Raw genomic sequence first — 19,761 nt, 5'->3', positions numbered from 1 at the left:
GACGTTCTGAGAAAAACATGAATTTTCTCCTGGGATTTGGAAGTTTTAAATTTTAAAATTACAAATAAAAGACTAATACATTTTTTTTTCATATTAGCAACAATTTTCTTGCAGAATGTAATTCCGTGATAGTAAAAATTATTTCTAAATTCAAAAATTTCAATTCTTTGAAAAATTTAATAGAGGTAGCTAATTGACCTGGAATTTCGATACTAAATTATTAATTGCATTTTTCACAATTCCCGTGAACGTTCAAAATTAAATTGTTCTAAATAGGCTTAAAACTGCAAAATTCAGGAAAATGCTTGTTGCCAATGCATGAAATGATCCCTTGGGATTCATTTGAAGCCAAAATTGATCTAATTAGCAGTGTAAATTTTTTAGAAAAGTGGCTGCAAAGTTAGCACTGTCTCCTTACCTGAAATCCTATTTTATTTCACAACAAAGAGTTTCCCTGAAACGAATCACACGCTGTTGGACAGATCTCAACGAGATCTGCCAAGAAAATATGGTCAAACGCTGCAAATTGTGGAATTTTCACTCTAGCAAGGTCCATTTTTAATTTATAAACAATTGTTTATTGCACCCATGCATCAATTCTAATAATTTTCCATCGTCCTCTTCAATTATTGACCTCTATAGAGATTCCTCCCCTTTGGATCATCACCGCGAGGCCGAAATTGTCTTGAAGAAAGCTCTGATGCTTTTGTTCATCTCTTTGTTCCAAAAGGCAGAAAAGCCGCATCAGCAGTCTCTTCTTTTTCTCTTTGGCGTTTCCTGCATCAGCCGAGTCCGAAATCTCAGAGGCAATTTAATTTATCATCCGTGATGTAATTTTTGCTGGTCGGTGGCACTGCTGATATCTTTCTTTGCTGCTGCTCTTTTCACCGTATCATCCATCACGTCTGTCCCGCATCTGGCTTTGTATCTATCTAGCTATCGCTCGTTGGTTGCAATGGTCACGGCAGCGAGGCCAAATCTCTTTATTCCCTCTTTGCCAATTAGCCGCGTCGGTATTACAGGGGCCGAAAATACAGCGACTCGACATGAATTTTGGAGCAAGAGGGGAGCCCTCGCTCATTATTCTTCTGATTGGAAAACGTGCAATGCCAATTTGCTTAACGATTATATTCTTTCCGGAAGAAATGGAAAAAAAACGGAAGTTTTAATTTTCTTAAAGTGGATTCACCGGTGAAACTTGTGAAAATACCGTCAGCACAATGAATTTTGTGTTGTTATTTCTCTACTAACAGCTGATTAGCCTGGTAATTGGCGAATCGACCGTTACATGGCCCATCAGGCGAATGGAAATTGAAAAAAATACGCGGGAACGGAATTATTTGGTCGGCACGCCCCTTTTTCGACGCTTCTGATTGGCCGACTGGATTGGCCTCAATTATTTCGACGCTATATTGAATTCTGACCGGCGGGAACCAACACAGATCGCAACCTGGACCCCGGTGGGAATTACGACTGCGCAGAAGGATTTAATTTGGCTCACGCATGCGCAGTGATGAGTTTCAGTCTCCCTGTGAGATGGAGAAGCGATCTGAACGTACTGCGCATGCTTAAGATGCGCTAAAGTTTACTGCGCAGCTTCTAAATGGGCGAATATTCAAATAATTATAAACTTCGTCGCCATATTGACTTCTGACCGGCGGGAACCAAACACAAATCGCAACCTGGCTCCCAGTGATATTTTCTAGCTCAAAAGCCACGACAAACAGTTTTGAGATTAAAGCACTTTCTTACTCTCGGAGAGGAAAGGTTTAACGTAAAAAGTTCCGTTGGCTTTAAACCAGAATAAAGAGAAATTTATTCTTTTCATGAATTTTTCTTATAATCCTGAATATTTGATATCCTGTTTTTTGCCTTTTATTTTCGACTGTAAGAAAAATCCTTTTATAGTTTTCTTTTTAATTTAAAAATAAATGCCGCAGCAAATTAGTTTTAGTTGGCAATTTGAAGTTAACATTAATTTTAGAATAACCGAAACTATATGCATTAAAAATAGGTAGAATATAATTGTTAAAAAATAAAGCATTTTAAGTAAACTGTCTTCATAATAAATTCTAGTATGCTTGTCTATAAAAAAGAGAGCTTGAAATCAACTTGGTTCCAACCATTCTTAATTTTCCTGTTTATACCCGCATAAAAAAATATAACCCAGGAATATCCGGAATAATCTTAGATTAATCAAAATTTACCCGAAAAAATTAATCCAAAAAAATGATCCAGGATGAATACTGTATTAATCGAGATTAATCTATGAAGGTTTAAGATCAATCTAGAGATTAATCTAAAAATATATCCTCAGATTATTCTTTGGATCATTCTGAGATTAATCCAAAAAAATAATTTTTGGAATTTTCTTAGAATGAATCTAGATTAACCTTAAAATGTTTTAAAGTTAATCTAGAGATTAAATTACAAGAATATCCCTAGAATAATCCCAAAGGGGAAATTTGAATATAGTTAATAGAATATCCCCAGATTATTCTATGGATCATTCTGAGATGAATTCTCAATATTTTTTTAATGTTCCTAGAATATTCTTTAAAAAACCCCTAAAAGAGAAGAACTTAGATATTTTTCTTACAATTAAAAACATAAAAATAAGTATGAAACATAATTTAATCAAGAAAATGAACTGCCATACTGTTAAATATTTTGAAATCGTTATCACAAAAATTATTTTTTCTCGCAAATATTTTTTAATTAATGCGATGGATTCAATTTTTATATTAAAACCTAACAAATTTTTCATTATCTTAACACAAAATTATGATGCCTTTATTTTTCAAAGTATCTGCCCAGATTAAAAAGGGTAAAAATCATAAATGCGATTGAATAAATTAATTTCTTAACACAAGGAGTCTTAATTAATGCTACCGACAAACGGGCCAATTTGAATAAAAAATCAGAAGGACAAAAAAGGGTTAAAAGGGCGATTTTAGTGTGCGCGTGGTAGCGGCGGCTGCACATGCATGCACGCACTTGCATGGAATGCCTGCTGCCTGCCTCTGTTGTGGAGCGGGGGAGGGGCGACGGGCGGTGGCAGCAGCAAGAGACTTACAAAATCCTGCTTCGCTCTCTTTGTCTAACGCGTCAACGGTCAACCGCCGTTCAAATCGAAGTTATTAACGGACGCAGGACGCCGGACGCCGCCAATAAGGGACATCACGGACGTCCCGCGGACTCGGACGGATGGCCTGGGATCTTACGGTTAACAGGGTAAGTCTCATTTTATAGATTAGCGTCCAAAGAAATAAGAACAGATCGCGCAACTTTCAAATCCAACGGATTTATGGTAAAATTACACTTTTCGCCGCTACTTGTACGGTTTTCGCCACCAATATTTTGATATGGGATCCTCTCCAGTCCCAAATGTTCTTAATTAGAACCCTATAAATAAGTTTGGGTGGCGGAAACTGTAAATCGGTGATGAAAAATATAATTTTTCCATGTAAATCGCGGTCGCTTTTTTGTACGCTTACGAGAATTTGTATTACACATTCTGATTCAATTGGCTTCGCATGGAAAATGGAAAAATATTTTGCATGAACTTTACATACTTCTACCTTCCATTTTCCAAGCAAAGCTGATTGAAAAAAGCTTTTATTTTTTTTTCTACGAGTCGCTCCCTTTTTTTAGCTTCAAGCCGTCCGCAGATGTTTTGCACGACGGGAAAAGATACAATCGTTTAAGTTCTGCAGTTTGGGCTTCAAGATTGGCGGTGCTGGCATCGAATGAGAGAAAATTTTGTACCTGATATGATGAAAAACCAATAAATTTTAAAAATTTAACTAAATAAGTTTGTAATTATTTAAGTAATTCCCAATTAAATCGCAGTTATAACATATTTTGAAATATTCTAGGAACAATCTGAAGTAATTTTAAAAATAACTTAGGGATAATATTTGTCACACTTAATATTGACCTTAAAATAATATTAGATTAACCAAAGAATGTTCCAGGATGATCAAAAAAGAATAATCCTATGTAAAGATTTGATACGCTAAATATGAATCCCAGATCAATCCAAAGATTAATCCATAAGTATATTCTGAGAATGTTCTAGGATCATTCTTTAGAGCTTTTTGAAACAAACCCCGGCAGAATAATCCTGGAACATTCTAAGGATATTCTCTTAAATTAATCTACAGATTAATCCAGTATCACGAAAAACCGTATCATAAGTTCATATATAATTAATTTTTTAGATTAATCCTGGGCGAAATCGGTATATTCTTAGAACATTCTCAGGTGATATTTTTTTATGCGGGTAATAATATTAATTTTCCTTTATTTATAATTATGAAATATCCTATCTGATAATTTGTCTCCAATTAAAGGCTCGTCGTCTTAATTAAAAGAATTCTAAAGTAATAAAAACTGAAATTATCCAAGAATGGTGTTCAATTTTGATGTTTTTAGCTTCAAATCTTTTCCTGTGCTAAAATTCTCTGTTAAAAATCCCAATATTAGTCAATTTAAGAAAATTTAATTTAAATATTTCACCTGCCGTTGGATAGATCACGGCGAAAGAAATCAAAATCAAGCAAAAATCAGATTAATTGTTTATTAATTTCAAAATCTATATATATAATATATATTCCTTGGACTGCAAAATAGCAGAGTCAAAATGATTTTAATTGTTTTCCTATGCAAAGCTCTACTTTAAATTAGATCAGAATAACATTATTTGCCAAATGAATTTCCTCTGCACACGTTAGTTTAAGAGGAATAATTTACTTCATTAAATAATTGTTCAATATTTATTTAATCATAATAAAATCCTAAAACCAATCGAAATAATCAATTAGATTTAATTTTTTTCGTACCGCGAACCTTTTTAAAGGCAGCTCTAAATGCTACAATTGCAATAATTATCACTGCCCACGCGCACATTTCTAAAAACGTGAGAACATCCAAAGAATATAATTGGAACCAGTGGAGATCTGCTCCTGCCGGCTGCAAATGCTTCGCTCCTTTGTGCCGAATGACGTATTCCGTCCAGAAAACGGCACTCTCCAGAGGACTCTCAGGTACATCCTGCGCAATCGCTGACAGTTTCTTCGCTTTCTCAGCAAACCTATAATTCAAATCAGTATTTTAAACCCAAAACTTTTAAATATTAAATACGTTTTGTCTCCTAAAATGGTGTCAACTGCCTTTTTCAGCGAAATGTCATTGACGTCAGGGTAGTGCAGTTTCAATCCTGTTCCCTTTTCCACGGTTTTTTGCCCGTTGATGTACTGGTCGGCGAAAAAGGGAATGATCAGAAGCGGAGTGCCGTGGTAAATCGCTTCCTGGGTGCTCAGACGGCCGCCGTGACTGATAAACAGACGGCAGTTTTTGTGGGCTAAAAAATTAAATTTTATATACATATTGTTTCGTTATTTTGAAGCGAACCTAAAACGTCTTGTTGGGAGAGCCACTTGTTAATCATCACGTTGCTCGACTTGCCGGCCAATTTATCATCTTCAAACTTCCAGAGGACCCTGACATCTAATTCCCCAAAGACCTTGAGAATCGTGTCTATCATCGTCTTGGGCAGCAGTTTGCTTTTGATGTTTGTTCCAAAGCTCAAATAGATAAATCCGTTCGTTGCGCCGTCTAAAAAGTCTTGTATGTCCTAAAAAAATGAGTTTTTAAAATTTTAATTTGCAATTTTATTAAATATTTTGAGGCTAATTTGTTTTGAATATTTTAAAAGAGGAATACATATTTACAACTGTCCTAAAAAATTGATTAGCAAATAAATTATTTCGTAAGAAACATTTTAACAAGCTAATTTGGCAATAATTTATTCAATTTTGTTCGAGATTTTAATTTAAAGACCATCTTGACGATGTTTCTGAGCACACCAATCGATTCCTGAGGGTCGAATTAGGTTAAATAGATATTTTTTCCGTTAAAAAAGTGCAGCGCGACGTGCGAACCTTTTTGTCCCGCCAAAACTGTTTGAATTCGAGAAGTGCGCATGCGTGAGAGCTGGTTTGTGCATTTGCAGAGAGACCGAATGACTTCTTTGTCAGATCCAGCCAGCTCTGACGCATGCACACTCCTCGTATTCAAACTGTTTTGGCGGGAAAAAAGGTCGCTGCACTTTTTGGTCGGAAAAATATCCACTTTACCTAATTCGATCCTCAGGAATCGATTGGTGGGCTCAAAACTTCGTCAAAGACGGTCTTTAAGGAGATATTTCCTAAAATTTTATTTTTTAATAGGGTTCATGGTTCAAAAAAAATTATTCAAAGAATCTTTACACTTGATAAGGGAATGATTTTTACTTTCAACTTTAAAATCACTCTTGTTTAGGATTTAAAATTGGTTAAATTTTGATTTATATTAATTCAAAATCAATCGTTTCTTTTATTCTTAGCCAGAGCATTTTATCGTTTTGTGAAACAGTTTTGATGTTTTTTAAAATGATATTAAAGGGAAAATTTTTATCCAGCTCAAATTAATTTTTAGGTCGAGTTGTGATTCACAAAATTAAAAAACAATTAACAGTTAAATACCTGATATTATAAGGAGTTACACGCAAATTATTTATACAATATGACGCACCTGATATAATTAAAAATAACGAACGCAAAGCTCCTAAATTAATTTAAGACAGTATCCAAACAATTTAAAATTAAAAATTCTGCTCTAAAATGAATTAAAATAAATTATTTTGAGCATTAATAAATTATCCCTGACAAATTTTCATTTAAAAAAAACTATTCTAAGCAATTATTTCCCACCTTGTCCAAGGGTTTCCCTTTCCTGCACTGCACGCAGCCGACCTCTTTGACGTTGGGTGGGAGGTGCCTGGGGTGGTCCACCCCTGCCGGGCCGGAATTTGCGAGGAAAAGATCGAATTTGTCCAAGGTGCGGATGGGCGGCAGCGGGCCGAAGTGCTGCTCGGCGACGGCCTGTTGCCTCGGAGTGTGGTACCAGAAGAAGGCCAGGTCGATGATTTTGGACAGCAGGTAGTTGTGCACGCGGTGCCAGAATCCCATCTCGAGCGGCACGGGCAGCCAGTCGACGGGGATGGCCGAGGGTGGGCACCACATTTTCATCGTGTGGCACGTCCACACCGAGACGCCGTACGCGGACACCGCCACGGTCGGGGTCCCCGCGAATTTGTGCAGCACGCCCAGGAAGCAGTCCAAACCCATTGATTCGTAAATTATCAGATCGTAACTGGAAATAAGTAATTAGAGCAGGTTGATAAAAAGTGATTACTAAAAATGATACAATTCATTTTTTTGAAATTAAAAATTGACCTTGCTTCAGTAAAAATTCGAATTTTATTTGAAATTTCCAGCGCTTGGCTACATTTTCTTGGCAGATTTCGATTCCTCTCGTCGAGATCTGTCCAACAGCGTGTGAAACCTTTTAGGATAACCTTTTTGTTGGTTAAATTAAATAGGATTTCATTTAAGAAGACAGTGCTAACTTAGTAGCCACTTTTCTAAAAAATTTACGCTGCTACTTAGCCCAACTTTGGCTCTATCTGAATCCTAAGAGATCAGTTCATGCACTCCCATTCCCAACAAGCATTTTTTAGTATTAATTACCTTCAACACTTTGAAATCCGATTTTTTTATATTGTATATTTAAATAAAATCTGGAAAGATACTATACATAAATCTAATTTATAGTTTATTCTAAGTTTAATTATTTTGAGCGTAAAATTTATTTTATATTAAAAATGAGTTTTGTGCAGTTTTGAATTAAATTGATTATAGAAATATATTAATATGTATTATAATATATTAATAATTAATATAATAATATCAATAAATATATTTATAATCAATTTAATTCAAAACTGTGCAAAACTTATTTTTTAATATAAAATAAATTTTACGGTCACAATAAATTTACATTAAAATAAACATTTAATTAGATTTACGTATACGTACAGTTTCTTTCTAAATTTTACTTTATAAGAATATATTATTATATATTGTCACCTCACATGGTCTTATTAATGAAACTAAACAGTAAAATATACGACGTTCAATGGTATTTTAAAATTAAAATTAATTTCTCTTCTATTTACCTCAGTCATGCGCGAGGACAAAAATAACGTAAACAATTAGATATTAGAACGCGGCAAATAATATTTATGATATATAAAATTATATTAAATTAATATATCTTTTTTCCCAAATAGTGAATTTTCAGGAATATTATCATTCACTTGATTATTATAAACTAAATTATGTTTTTAATTATGTAAAAGATTTGCAATAATAATACAAAATTGCTTTCAATGTTCAATTCAGATGCTCTAGTAATTTAAAAAATATGCATTGATATTAAAATAACAAAAGGTTGCAATAATTGTATTTCCTGAAGATAAATAATTTTCAGAAAAGATTTATTTGTTGAAACTGCCCTGCTTTTTGCTTAAAATTGTGAAAATTCACAAAAGGCAAAAATTATAACCCATTTTCTTCAAATTTCAGGATTTTAACGATAAATTTCATGTGAATTTACAACATTTCCTATAAATTCTAACTTCTTATTGATCAACCGTCTTAATCCTGAAATAAAATATTAAAAAAATAATAATAAACTATAATTTAAAAAAAAACTGCAAATATTTAAATTTAATTTCAGACCTATTGATGATTTAGTTATGAGGCTATGCAAAATTGTAACTATTCAAACCAGCGCCGCATTAATTTTTCAGGCAATAAAATCGAATAGACATTCATTTAGACTTGTTTAGCGCAGTAATTATTAATATTTCTTAACAAAATTAGAGTTTTCTGGCCATTTGACAGTCAATTTCAGCGGATAATTCCCACACTTGAAGCCTTTTTTCAATTGTTTTCCTTTATGGATGTTTATAAATATTATTTTCGTTACCATTGTTTAAAAAAAATAAAGATAAAGGACAAAACAGATGAAATTTATTCCTTTAGGAAAATTATGATTCTTGTGTTTTAAATACTTCTAAAAATTAGCAATTAAAAAACCGATTGAAAAAGTTTTGGCTCTTCAAATTTATTTGATTATGTAATTTTAAACAAATTTCATCTGTAAAAAATACAAAAAATTATAATAAATATTCCGCTGTTTAAAAAATGATAAAAAAAACTTTAAAAAATATATATTCACCAATTTTACTGTAATTAATTTTTTAATAAATATTTTAAACAGGAGAATTATAAAATACCTTCCCAATAACCAAAGTTTGAATATTTTTGCGAGTTTTACGCCAACGTGAAATAATTTTAGAAACAAGAAACAACATAAATTGCTTCTTACTGCTAATTTAAAAGTCTCGTGACAATCGAAGCCCAGACATTCTTATCTATTTTCTTATCAAAACAAACAAAGAGCGAATGGCATCATTAAAAGCACTCTCTTATATAATTTTTACTCAAGTGTGCCGCGCAAACCTCTCATTCGTGTCCAAAATCGCCTCTTTGGTCCCATTGGCCATGATGGTCTGCCTGCAGGCCTGGAAGACCCACTCGTAGACGAAAACCGTGTTTCCGATGCTGTCGAGGGCCGCAATATCCGCAAAAGGGACGTCGTCGGCGCCCTCGTAGCCGTTCTCGATGGAAATATGCCGGACGTTGCGGTGTTTCGGCATCGGGTTGGCCGACAGCGCCGTCACGTGGTGTCCCCGTTCGGCGAGGGCCTCGAGGAAGGCCCGGTTCCAAATTCCGTGGCTCGGCGAGGCGACCGGCAGGACGGCCAGGATTTTGGCGCCCAACGCGCCGCACGCCGAGCAAAGAAAGAGCAACACCAGCGTCGCAGCCCGCATCTTCTTCCTTTCTGCAGATTATTATGTTTGATTGATGAAATTTTCGCCGCGTTGTTGCATCAGCGCCGAATTCGCGCGTGGGGAGCCAATGGCGACTCGAGCCGCTTGATGGCCACTCATCTGCACACTTGAACACTTGAAGGTCGGCCTTTATTTTGTTTTCTCGCGAGGTGACTCGGCCTTTTTATATTTCGCCTGCAATTTGGCATGACGGGCAAAAAATTGCATCCGCGACGCCAAAACAGTAAATTTGCCACGCTGGTCGCCAGGTGTTTCTCTTTCTGACTTATCTAATCTCTTGATCAGTGAATTTTAATTGATTGAGAGATAATTTTCTGAGCTTTCTATGCAATGTTAAGCTAGAGAAACTACATTCAGCAAACGTAATCTCAGTTTTTGAATCCGTAAAATATTTTAATTGATAGTTCAGTTTAAAAATCTAATTTTTTTATATTTTAGAAAGAAATCAAATTGTAAACTAGAATAAAATGTGTAATTTTAATTAAATCTATTTCATTTTTAAAATTTGAATATAAATTTAAAGATTGTCATGTTTATTAAATTAATAAGTATATTTAAAGCTTAGTACTCAGCAGGTGGGTTCATTTATTGTAAATTTAAAAATTTATTGTGAACGAAGATTAATTTCATTGATTAAAGACACTGAAAGTAAAACTCCAAAATTGAGTTTGTTTGTTTTCCCAGCTGGATTAAAAAATACTGGCGCATTTTTGCGTATTGCACCCTGATTTAACACGATTCAGTAGCTGTAACCCGTTTAAAATCAACTTTAATTTTTTATCTATTTAAAATCGTCTGAGACCGAATAAAAACCAGTTTACTTCTGGCCCAGTTCAAGAGGCAAAAGCCGAAGTGGCCTCCAATTTGAAATTAATTAATTTAATTAAACCAAAACACTTAATATTATATCTATTACATAATTAGCGGAGTTTTTTAAATTTATTTCCAGGATTACAAAATTTTTGTGTATTTATTTCTGATTATTCTCATCCAAGACATTAACGGTGCTACATTTAAATTAAGATTCGGAAATGATACAAAGAAAGCGGAACACCGATAAAACAAATCAATTTCTGTCAAGCCATAGAGTTAGTTCATTATTTATTGTATTTTTCGTTAAATTTAGCAACAATTTATCTTTCTAAATTCGGACCAAGGAACAGCTGCATTCCAGATTTTACTAAATTTCTTGTAAAATTAAACGGTAACACTTGTCATTTATTTTTTGCTTGATTTCAATCCTTCTTCACGCAAAATCTATCCAACGGTGTGCTAAATTTGCGTAATTTTGACTTTTGACTCAATTAAATCGTTATTTTGAAATATAGCGAGTCAGTGCTTGTCGCTTAATTAGCTAAAAACCTTTTGTGCCAATTACAAGGAAAAAATTTACGTTTTTAGCGGCATTTTATTTTCTAGTTTCCATTTTCCTTTTTTTATTATTGAAATTTACTGGTGCTCGTGGCGTATAAAGGGGTCCTCCTGGAAATGACACTACTTGCAGGGTCATTATGCTCTCGGCACTTATTTTTTACTCGGCCCTATAACGTAAATGAGTCTGCGGATTCGTGGAATCCGAGTCCGAGGGAATTAGGCCTGCATGCTTTCGTTTCCGTTCGTTAAGGGGGATGGAGCAGCGGAGTGTCTGCGCGCGACACACGCACAAGGCAATAAAGACACGAGAGAGAGCAGAGAGCTATCTAACAGCACCACCGATATAACCCCCGCGAGAGATAAGAATAAGGGCTGAAAAAGCCGCAGTGCCGGCCGCTTTTCATCGCGCAGTTTCGAAAGAAAGAAGGCAAGTGGCCAGTTTTATTTGTTTTCCTTAGAATTCGAAGAAAGAGAGGAGGAAATTGGGTTTCTTCGGATTTAAGTTCTGATGAATAACAAGCGGCTCCCACTTTAGCAAACGATATGGATGATTTAAATCTTTGAAAAACTGCATTCTGTATGATTTTAAATACTTTGATAAGAAACAAACTCAAACTTGATAAAAATATGAAAAAGGAAGACGTATTTCCTAAATTTGAAAGATAATTAAAATAAAAATGATGAAAATTAAAATTACTTTAAATATTGACGCATAAATAAAAGAGATCAATGATTTTTTTATTTTAATAATTGATGTTCCTTGAAATGTGTGCTCTTTTTAAATACTATTGGCCAACAGTGACCCAAAATTTAATATTTATAATTTTACCGGTTACGCCCCTTTTTTGCGCAAAGGAAATTAATTGCTTTCGGTGTGAGAAAAATTATGAAAATTTAACAGTGAGAAGATAAAAAATAGTTCTTTTGAGTCTTGAAAGTTAAATTTTATTTTTTCTAAAATTGCAGATTTTTGAAAGGGGTGTGTGTTTGGCCTGATTAAAATTCAGCAGTTTTAAGTAGCGTCAAAAGCTGCCTAAATTCAGAAAGCTGATTAAATTTCCAGTATTTTTCCTACTGAGCAAATTTTTCTAAAATTAACCATTTTCCCACAAAATTAGTCTGAAAACTTCAACTGGCCGTTAGAGAACTTTTAATTTTTTGGGGAAAAATCAAAATACCTAAAATTAGTTAATTTTTTTGAGAATCATCCCTAAAAAATAATTTTTTTATTTAAATTTCTATGATTTTCAGAGGTTAACTTGAACTCTTGTAACAATCATAGACTCCGTACAACACAAAGAAATTTTTACCGATTTACTGACGTACAATATTAAAAATTAACTATTGCCTGAAAGTCGCAGCAAAGGCTTGTTTGGAAACGAATTGATCTGTTATCAGCCTGCTGGGAAATTTAATCTGAATTGGGGATTGGCCAGAGTGGGCTGGAGTGAGCATTGCATATCACTATATAGGGGCTCAATGGAATTTCAATTCATCTCTCTCTCGTGCGCGCGGGCGTGCAGAGGGATGATGAAAAAAAATGAGAGGCGGCGGCGGCGGCGGCGGCGGCGGCGGCAGCAGGCTCCAATAAAGAAGTGCTGACGATTCCCAATTCATCAGACAAATTCATCTCGCGACGCGTCCAATTTAATTTGAAATAATTTAATATTGGTGGATCGCCGAGCACCCTTTTGGCGCAAATCCTCCCTTTCTCTTATGGCGGAGCAGCAGCACGGCCCGGCTTTTTATTATTTTTAGAATCAGCTTAATTTGGCCCAACGTTCGTGCACGCATTTGCGAGTTTTAAGTCGGATTCGCTCGAGGGTGCGCCGCGCCGCCGCTTCACTAAATCAACCAGAAATATACTGCCAGTTTTTTTCGTACTTAAAAAAAGTCATAAAAAATCAGGAAATTTATTTAAATTATTATTTTATGTAAGAAATTGAAAATAAACGCATTAATTGAATTTCTGCGGCCCGGAATTGGAGGATTCGATTGCAAAAGCGCTTTTCCGCTCGTTGTGCGGCCATTGTTTTGCCAAAGCGTGATTAAATTCGGCGTCAAAATTCGGGAAATTGGAATTAATCCGTCTGGAGCGGGGCGAAAGAGAATAATGGCCGGGCCGCGGTCGTTATAAAATAGGCTTGTGTTTGCGAAGCACCGCAGGCGAAACACAATCAACCAAATCGAAATGTGTGTGCCCGTGTTAGAGAGCACACCGGCCAAACGCCAAACGTTAAAAGGGTAAAACGCAGGGGGTTGCGAATTTTAGACGTGCTTCCCGAGTTTTTCAGTTAGCAATTTTTACGATAAATCATTTAAATTGATAAATATTTTAATTAATGTGATTTTTGTTTTGAAATCAATCAAAAATTAATTTAATATTTATTTTGTTCCACTTGGTGGAATTATTCCTGTTCCAATAAAATTACCAATGATCTACCTGAGACTCAAGATGAATTTAGAAGAGGTTGCAATTTTTCTGATAAATATTAAATCGAGTTCTGAAAGCAAATAAGAGGTTTAAAATCAATTTAAAATGAATTAAATATAAAACTTCAAAATTTTAAATACATAAAAATAATTTAACTATTTTTAGACATTTTAAGGATTTTCAGCGACTTTTTCACTCTTTTAGACTTCATCTTCAACATCCCAACCCCAGGAAAAAGCCAGTCCAGCAGGTCAATCTGGGCTGATCACCGATAAAGATCCAATTAAACATTTAGCATAGAGCGAAAAATACACGTGTACCGATAAATGCAGCGTTCTCTCTGTGTGTCGTCCCAGCGGCTTCATTAAATTTCGAACGGCCGTAATTTATTCTCTGTCTGCAGCCATTTGCAGAGAGAGAGAGAGAGAGAGAGAGCGCATCATGTTGATGCTCGACCACTGCTACACATTGGGACAAAAAATAGATTGCCGCATGTCCGGCAGCACTTTGTGCATCTGTTCGTTCGAAACGAGTTCTATTTTTTTGTGCCGCGCTGGTTTGCAGCGTGTTTGGCTTCGGCAATGCAATGCTATGCTGCTGCTGGCTGTGTAGTCTGTAATGCACTCATGGCGCTCGTACCATTGCGCTCTGAACGGAATATTGTGTATTTTTGCGTAATTAGGCTTGCCCGTTTTAAAGGGGAACGCGTGTGTTTTCTAGCATGATATCTCGTTTGACTCAATTTTGCTGACATTTTAACGTGGAAATGGTTTTTGTTAATTTAAATAATTTTTAATGCGTATTTAACATGGTAAATCGAGGCATTTGTTCGTTTAAAACCTAGAACACCCACTAAATCAACCCTTAAAACCCTGAAATCATTTTTAATTTCTGTTTTTTTAATAATTTATACCTTTTTAACCTCAAAAATGAATTTAATGTGCAAATAAAACCCATTATTTTATCATTCAACCCTTATTCATCCCCCTAAAACCTCCCTTTTGATATAATTTCTTATTTTTAATCTTAATCACTAACCTAAAAACAAGCAAAACTAGTTTTTGACTCAGAAAAATGGTCAAAAAATTTTAGGGGTGGTTATGGGGTTGATTTACCAAACGTTGGAATTAAATAAGCGTATCCCTTCTTGACGCAATTTTTTGTTTGAAGAGAATCGGCAAAAATCACGATGAAAATGAAATTATTTCAAATGGGGTGGATTTTAGGGGATGAATTGTGGATAAAAGTTGATTTTCTTGCATGAAATAATTTTTAGGCCAAGAAATTAGACAAATTTTTCTTAAAAAGAGACATCAAGGCACCAAAATGCTTTAGGGGTTGATTTTAGAGGGTTGCATAGGGGTTCAAGTAATACATAATTAATTCCAAACAGCTGACTCACGAGGGAATTTCAAGAATTTTAAATACAAACCGATCTAAACATTTAAAAATAATACGATATTCCTTCAAAGAGGGATTTTTAAAGGGATTAAACTGTAAGGGTGGTTAGAAATTACCCAAAAATCATCATTTTGGTTAAAATATCTCACAAATCATGTGTATTTTTCAAGAAAACTAATTAAATACCATCATTTCCGGCTGAAAATGGTCTGGAGGCTGCAACAAAAAGTAACCGGAACAAAATTTGCGCTGTTACAAACCGTCGCAAATGGCAATTTGATAAATCACGGTGCGGACAGCTAGATTGGCACTCGCACACGTCAATAAATAATGTTGTACATCGCATTAACATGAGGACTGAAATTGAATCAGAAGCGCTGCGAGCACCGCGGCGGCCATCCATAATAATAATCATCATTAGCCGTCGCGGGCGAATGAAAAAAAAAATACCCCAGCCGTGCTTTTATATATTGAATGTTTGGTGAATAATGAATGACACACGATATTTAGCCGGCAGACAATCAGGAGAAGAGTGGACTGAAAAGTGGCGCGCGGCAGAAGCTGCTCTCCTCTGCTCTCCTCTCGGCTAATTCCCTTTTTATCTCAATAATAGATGAAAGCGGCGGCTTTGAATCGCGCCGCGCAGCCTTTTTCCGCACGCCATGAATATGAATCGGCGTGTATGTGTTTATACATATATGTGTGTGCATTACAGTGATTGCGCCGATTGATGCTGCCGATCGGCACTATTGCATCATTTTCCCCGAATCGAACTGAAAGGTCGAAAGTGAGTGCACCTACTCTCCATTCTCTCTCTGTGCGAGTGGGTAATTCCTTTTGTATACGTGAATTATTTATTGAATGGCCATTTAGCCGCACTACAATATGCGCACATAAAGCGGATTTCGGCCTTTACAATTGATTATGGCTCTAAATTTTAATTTTAGGCTGATTTTCGGAGCTGAATAATTCGGATTTAGGAGATTTTTAGTGATTTTTCATTAATTAATGAATTAAACCAGTCATCATTTTGTTATTTTGACACCAAATTTGAGTTTCTCAGGGTCATAAACCTATAAAATGACACCTTGTTCGCTGATTTTGGATGATTTTGAAATTCCAACGCTCAGGGTCACGTCAGGGTCGAGTCCTGAGGGTTCAACCTAGCTTATAATTGGACAATATAGGTTTCTGTGTTGTGCTAAAAAAATTTAAACGGAATTCGCCAACGAGAAAAATATTTTCAGTTCAAAGGTCACTCAGGGTTCTACCCTGAATTCAAATTTCAAACCTTAATTTTCAATGGAACTCCTGATTGTCTGAAAAAATTTGGTTAGCTTGTATATTTTGTTCCAGCAACTCGGAAAAATCGAAATTTAAAAAAAGGTCGAAAAGGTGACCTTGACCTTCGACCTACACCTTTTATTCTAATATGAAAATTGTTCCAAATCAAAAGTTACGATGGAAGGTGAAAGTTTCAAGTTGATGAGCCAAATTTCTCACCAACTTTCCGGGATTTTTGAAATAATGAAAAACTGGACAGCATTTTTGGACCCTGAATCCCCTCCCCTATCACTAAATACATTTAATTTAAACTTCCGCAACGCTATAGTCGACAAATTATTAGTTCTAATCCCGATTAAACACCAATCGATCAATTGTAAGTAATTGGTACATCCGCGAATGTATATTTTCCTAGGGAAGAAATTGCGATTCCTCCTTCTCTCCTGGGAGATAAGAGAAACATTTGTATAGAACACATATTTTCGGTCCAATCCGCATGTTTGGATTTGGAGATGTTGCGCTGCGTAATCTGTGCGTGGGCTCGAGTGCACAATAGGGAAGAAGGGACGCGCGGCCGGGAGTGATGAAGGAAACTCGGTAACTTTCACAATTTCCGATTCATTCAGCTGCTTATTTGCTCTGCGCCAGCGGATAATCCCGAGATGAAAAACAAACTGCTGCGCCAACAGTTTGCACGAGTTATCGCGTAGTTTCCATTTCTGCTTCTGAGGGAAAAGCAAAAGTGCTCCACTTTTTCCTCCGACGAAAGAAACTCAAGAAAAGCTATAGGGGAGCGAATTTACGCTCATTTTCAGCCGAATTTGCTTTGATTAGTGCACGACAAACTTTCTCGAGGGCCGCCCTTGCTTGCGCGAAAGGGCGGCCAGCGTCTTAAAAACAAATCATTTAATTAAAGTTTTCCGGCTCGCTGTGCCGCGGGATGCTGGAATTAGAGAAGTTTCACCCCGTGTAAAATTACTACTGTGATCGTTTTCAGAGGGAAAATTTCTTTTTACTGCCCCCAGCTGTTGAATGAAAAATGTGCACTGGAATTTTCAGTTATTTCGGTAACACGTTGTACAAAATTAATTTGAAAAACTTTATTTAACTATAACATTTATATTTTATTGTTTTAATCTTTTAAATCAATTTTTTGATATAATTTTAGTAAAATTTTTGTATTTATCAATTTTAAAGAATAAAAATGATTTTACAAATTATACGACTAAGAGGAATATTACATATAGATTTCAAGAAATTATAGACGAGTCAAACGATAATATTGTAGATTTAGACTATTGACTAATTTATTACTGATGTGAGCCATTAGTTCGAAATTAAAATGAAATAAAAGGTAAATCTTTCATGGAAAACGGGGGCCAGATTCGTGCGACGCGCAGACATGGCGTCCGGTGGAGTCTGGCGCGAAAAAACGGTCACGTGAAAAGGAGCAAGTTTTGGTCAATTTTGTGACGAATAATTTGCATTACTCTGAACTAATTGTGTCTTTTGGATCACAAATTGAGACGCCATCTTGGATCTGCGCAGTGCGAACCAATTTTATCGCTCATCTGGACCCCGCTGAAACAGATGATAAAAATATTTTCCAATAAAATGAGGTTAAATAAAAAAAACGGCTGTTTAATGTCCAAAAATAGCTCGTGAGATGGATCGAGCGTCGGAGTAAAGCGATATCGTGTGCGGCTCTTTCATGAGACATAATATTGATTAATCAGCGCGCACTTGTAAGTAATGAGAACGTGCAATCCGACACCACTGATTAAAAAGGGTTGCTGCTGCTGCTGCTCTACTCGTCGGCGGCGGAAGCAGGACCGACTTTGGCAGAATGTCACGCCGAGAACTCTGCTGGAGCAAACATAATTATTGCCGGTCCAGCTGCGCGCGTCCTTCCGCCCCGCCATGCAAAACAAAGTACAGTTAATTCGCTTTTGCTCGGACGCAGACACTCACTACTTGTCTGAAGGATAAAGAGGAATCAAACTCAAATTTCAATTAATTTAAAATACAAAATTTAATAATTAATCACAATTTTATTGATATTAAAAATCCCAAACAAATTTACTTTGCATTTAAAAATTCAAAATTAGCCCCTCGACCAAACATGTTCCTACTTTATCTTCTCAGTATAAAATCTGGGAATATTTTAAGACCAAATACGAGCCGATCCGATCAAAATCCTAGGACTAGGTAGATTTTAAAGTTAGAATTTTGCACTTTCTCCATAAGGATAACATGGAAAATCCAAAATTCACAATATTTTTTCCAAACGTAGGAAGTTTGAAGGGTCTTACCAACTCCATCGCATGCGTAGGACCGCCACCAGTCTAGAAACCGATTTTCAAAATTTTCGCGCCCATAGAAAAATTAAAATTAATTTTTCCGGTATTCGCCTTCGGAGGATAAAATGTTTTTATTTTTGTTTAAATTCGGCCGCTCATCCGATCGTCGACCACGACCCCTCATCGGAAAGGTCTTGGACGGGACTTTGACCTGCGGAACCTTAATGACCTTTTTCAGGGTACCCCGTGCCCTGAGATCCGCTCCCAGGCCGGTTTTTGATGCTTTTACCATATTTTCGAGCACATTTGATGATTCTCGGCGACGACTATTCATCCTTGCTTGTCAACGACCTTCCTCAGGTCACGCGACCTGAGGTCCGACCGTCTGGAAGCCCGACGGGCGCAAGCCACTTAATTTTGTTTGAGTAAAAATAATTTAAATATTAAATTTTTACAACTCGAACGTTTCATTCCTCTTTAATTCTGCCATTCGCTCAAAAAGAGAGGAGCACATATTCATCTGGTCTTCGTGTTGTAATATTTATTTGTATGTTGTCGGGTGTATGTATATGTTGGGTGCAGGAGCACGCGCGAGCGAGCGAGCGAACGGCCAGATGCAGCAAATAAATCAAGTGGACTGTCGAGGGAAATTAAACGTGCAGCGCAGCCTCGCGCTCTCTTCTGCATGTTTATTTTTCAACAGCAGCAACTCCTAATTGTTTTCCGTCGCGAGTTTTCATGCAGCTTCTCTCGCTCTGCGGTGCTCGGCAATAATAATTATTATTCTGAAGAGCAGGCGGTGGGCGGCAAAAAGGCATATTATTTGCACAGCGTCCATTAAACACCGCCACCGCACGGCAGAATAGATGTCGCGATGCGGTTTTCAACTTGCGTCACTCTCCGACCTTTCTTTTCTTGTGAACAGCACAAAAAATTCTGTTTCCCAGTTTGGCGATAAAAAAAATTAAAATAGCAAAAAGGCTGTAATTTTTTTTAAACCGAATTTTCCTTTTTTCTGCATTTTTACAAAATTAAAAGATTAAAATGATTTTTAAAATAATCGTCTGGAACATATTTTTGTTTTTAAGGAGAAAATTTCAATTTTACAGAAAATGTAAGATTTTGTTAAGAATAAAATAAGAAATAACAAAATATTTTGTTAA

At 35.9% G+C, this 19,761-nt stretch overlaps 1 protein-coding gene and 1 long non-coding RNA gene across 2 annotated transcripts; one reads left to right on the top strand and one right to left on the bottom strand.

The window, feature by feature from the left end:
• Positions 1-2,153: 2,153 nt before the first annotated feature.
• Positions 2,154-3,814, top strand: LOC135945940 (uncharacterized). The gene is made up of 2 exons (XR_010575475.1): positions 2,154-3,234; positions 3,655-3,814. It is a non-coding gene; the product is annotated as an uncharacterized LOC135945940 (long non-coding RNA).
• Positions 3,815-4,566: 752 nt separating this feature from the next.
• On the bottom strand, positions 4,567-9,853 carry LOC135946849 (UDP-glucosyltransferase 2-like). Its single transcript, XM_065495269.1, has 5 exons — positions 9,414-9,853; positions 6,756-7,197; positions 5,416-5,638; positions 5,146-5,365; positions 4,567-5,095 (listed from the first exon to the last, which is right to left on the bottom strand). The coding sequence occupies exons 1-5, from the start codon at positions 9,782-9,784 to the stop codon at positions 4,819-4,821; spliced, it is 1,533 nt and encodes a 510-aa protein (XP_065351341.1). The 5' UTR covers positions 9,785-9,853; the 3' UTR covers positions 4,567-4,818.
• Between the last annotated feature and the right edge of the window lie 9,908 nt (positions 9,854-19,761).

Source organism: Cloeon dipterum, chromosome X, assembly GCF_949628265.1.
Source record: "Cloeon dipterum chromosome X, ieCloDipt1.1, whole genome shotgun sequence".
In the NCBI taxonomy this organism is placed as follows: Eukaryota; Metazoa; Arthropoda; class Insecta; order Ephemeroptera; family Baetidae; genus Cloeon; species Cloeon dipterum.
The sequence above is the reverse complement of the archived record's forward strand: the minus strand, read 5'-3'. Positions and strand labels throughout refer to the sequence as shown.